The sequence below is a fragment of the Helobdella robusta genome, assembly GCF_000326865.2.
Source record: "Helobdella robusta unplaced genomic scaffold HELROscaffold_30, whole genome shotgun sequence".
Lineage (NCBI taxonomy): Eukaryota > Metazoa > Annelida > Clitellata > Rhynchobdellida > Glossiphoniidae > Helobdella > Helobdella robusta.
In genome coordinates, this window is record NW_008704502.1 from 1,543,894 (window position 1) to 1,546,082 (window position 2,189).

Consider the following 2,189-nt stretch of genomic DNA (forward strand, 5'->3'; position numbering starts at 1 on the left):
AACAAAATTTATTGATGTATTTGATGTCATCATATTCGTAAGTTAAAATGGTACTGAAATCCATGAAATGTGACAATGTTTGTAAGAGAAATGAATGATTTTACATTGGATGTGACTGATGACACTAAGAGTGTAACTTGGGGATTTTACATTTTTATAATTTTTTCAATTTTTTTTGGTCTTTTTTTATTCATTTTTATTTTGTTTTTTTTTATTTTTTAGTGGTCGTATGCCGCAATAGCAGCATTTAAAAGTTGATTTATAGCTACTCCCATGTTTTATTTATTCCTAGTTTTTTTTCTAAATTCAGAAAACATTTATTTACTCTACTGGAGCTGTCTGTGTGGTTGTGTGTGGGTGTTTGTGTATGTGTGTGGGTGTTTGTGTATGTGTGTGTGTGCGCGTTTGTAAATGTAGGTATACCAGTTTTTTATATATGTGATAAAACTATATTTGTCTATATAAGTGAAGATACGAGCTTAACCATTACGATGTATGTTTGTATGTGTGTGTGTGTGTGTATGTATGTGTGTGTGTGTGATGTGGTGTGTGTGTGTGTAAGTGATGTGGTGTGTTTGTGTGTGACATGCACTTTTGTTTGCCCGATTGTATTTACATTTGTTCACATTTTTATGCACGTCAATATGTATAATCCAGCCCTACATGCTTACGCTGTGAATGTATACAATTGTAGTGCTTGGTATCGTTCGAAACGAGACGAAACGATTCGAAACGATACGACGATACTATTCGATACAATACAATACAATGTTGCAGTAATTGTTATATTATTTTTGTACTATATAAACATTTTTTTGACTGCTCTCGATCGATAGGAAGTCTAGGGCAGCGTATATGTGTGTGTTTGTTTGTTTGATTGAGTGTGTGTATATGTGTGTGTTTGTTTGTATGATTGTTGCGTGTGTATATGTGCATGTGTGTGTTTGTTTGATTTTGAGTGTGTATATGTATGTGTGTTTGTTTGTTAGATTGTTTGTGTGTAATGGTGTATGTGTGTGTTTGTTTGATTGTGTGTGTTTTTGTGTGCGTACATCAAATCCTGACAAAAAATACAAATTAATTGCCTTTTAAACTTTAACTTTTTGACTGTATTTTCAAATTTTTGTTTTTTACTATAACGAAGATGGAGTTTTTGATGTTGCAGCAGACGATAATGATTAAGATTATTATTTTTCTTTTGCTTATCATTATTATTTATATTGTTAATAATAATATATTATTATTATTATTTTTTATTATTATTATTTTATTATTATTAATATTATGACGTTGATGAGACAAACGTGAGGAGCGTGTTTAACAATGTATAATCATTCAGTATTACGGCGATGATCATGACGATCAAGAAGAAGGAAGAGGAAGAAGAAGATGGTGATGTAGAAGAAGGAGAGAAAGATGAAGAAGAGGATGGTGATGTAGAAGAGGGAGAGAAAGATGAAGAAGAGGATGGTGATGTAGAAGAAGGAGAGAAAGATGAAGAAGAGGATGGTGATGTAGAAGAAGGAGAGAAAGATGAAGAAGAAAAAGATGAAGAAGATGATGATGATGTAGAAGAAGGAGAGAAAGATGAAGAAGAGGATGGTGATGTAGAAGAAGGAGAGAAAGATGAAGAAGAGGATGGTGATGTAGAAGAAGGAGAGAAAGATGAAGAAGAAAAAGATGAAGAAGATGATGATGATGTAGAAGAAGGAGAGAAAGATAAAAAAGAAGAAGATAAAGAAGATGATGATGATGATTATGACAGTGATCAAGATGATGATAACAAGGGTGATATCCTTATACTGACTAAACTTTGAACGAGAATGATGGTGACAATGCTGCTGATGAGGTTGCTGCTGCTGTTGGTGATGATGATGACCAAAACGACGACGATGATTGTGGTGCCTAGGTTTTTTATTTTAAAATTTTTCAGACATTATTCACATGAAATGGACATCAATAGACTACTAATAAGGCAGGGATTGCGCGTTTTTTGATTCCCACCAAAAAAATAGAAGAAAATAGTAATTTTTTTTAAATTCAAAAAATAATGCCCCATTTTGGTTTCCACCTAATTTTTTATTTCATTTTTTATTCACCAACACGTCATACTAAACAGTAGCGGAGAGAAAATTCTAGGTAGAAACTGAAATTTAAAAAAATAGGAATAATTTAGAAAAAAAATATTA

The 2,189-nt window shown here is 32.1% G+C and overlaps 1 protein-coding gene across 1 annotated transcript; it reads left to right on the forward strand.

The window, feature by feature from the left end:
- Positions 1-1,349: 1,349 nt before the first annotated feature.
- Positions 1,350-1,817, forward strand: HELRODRAFT_174633 (hypothetical protein; the record flags this gene model as incomplete). Its single annotated transcript, XM_009022077.1, has 1 exon — positions 1,350-1,817. The coding sequence occupies one exon, from the start codon at positions 1,350-1,352 to the stop codon at positions 1,815-1,817; it is 468 nt and encodes a 155-aa protein (XP_009020325.1).
- Positions 1,818-2,189: the final 372 nt, after the last annotated feature.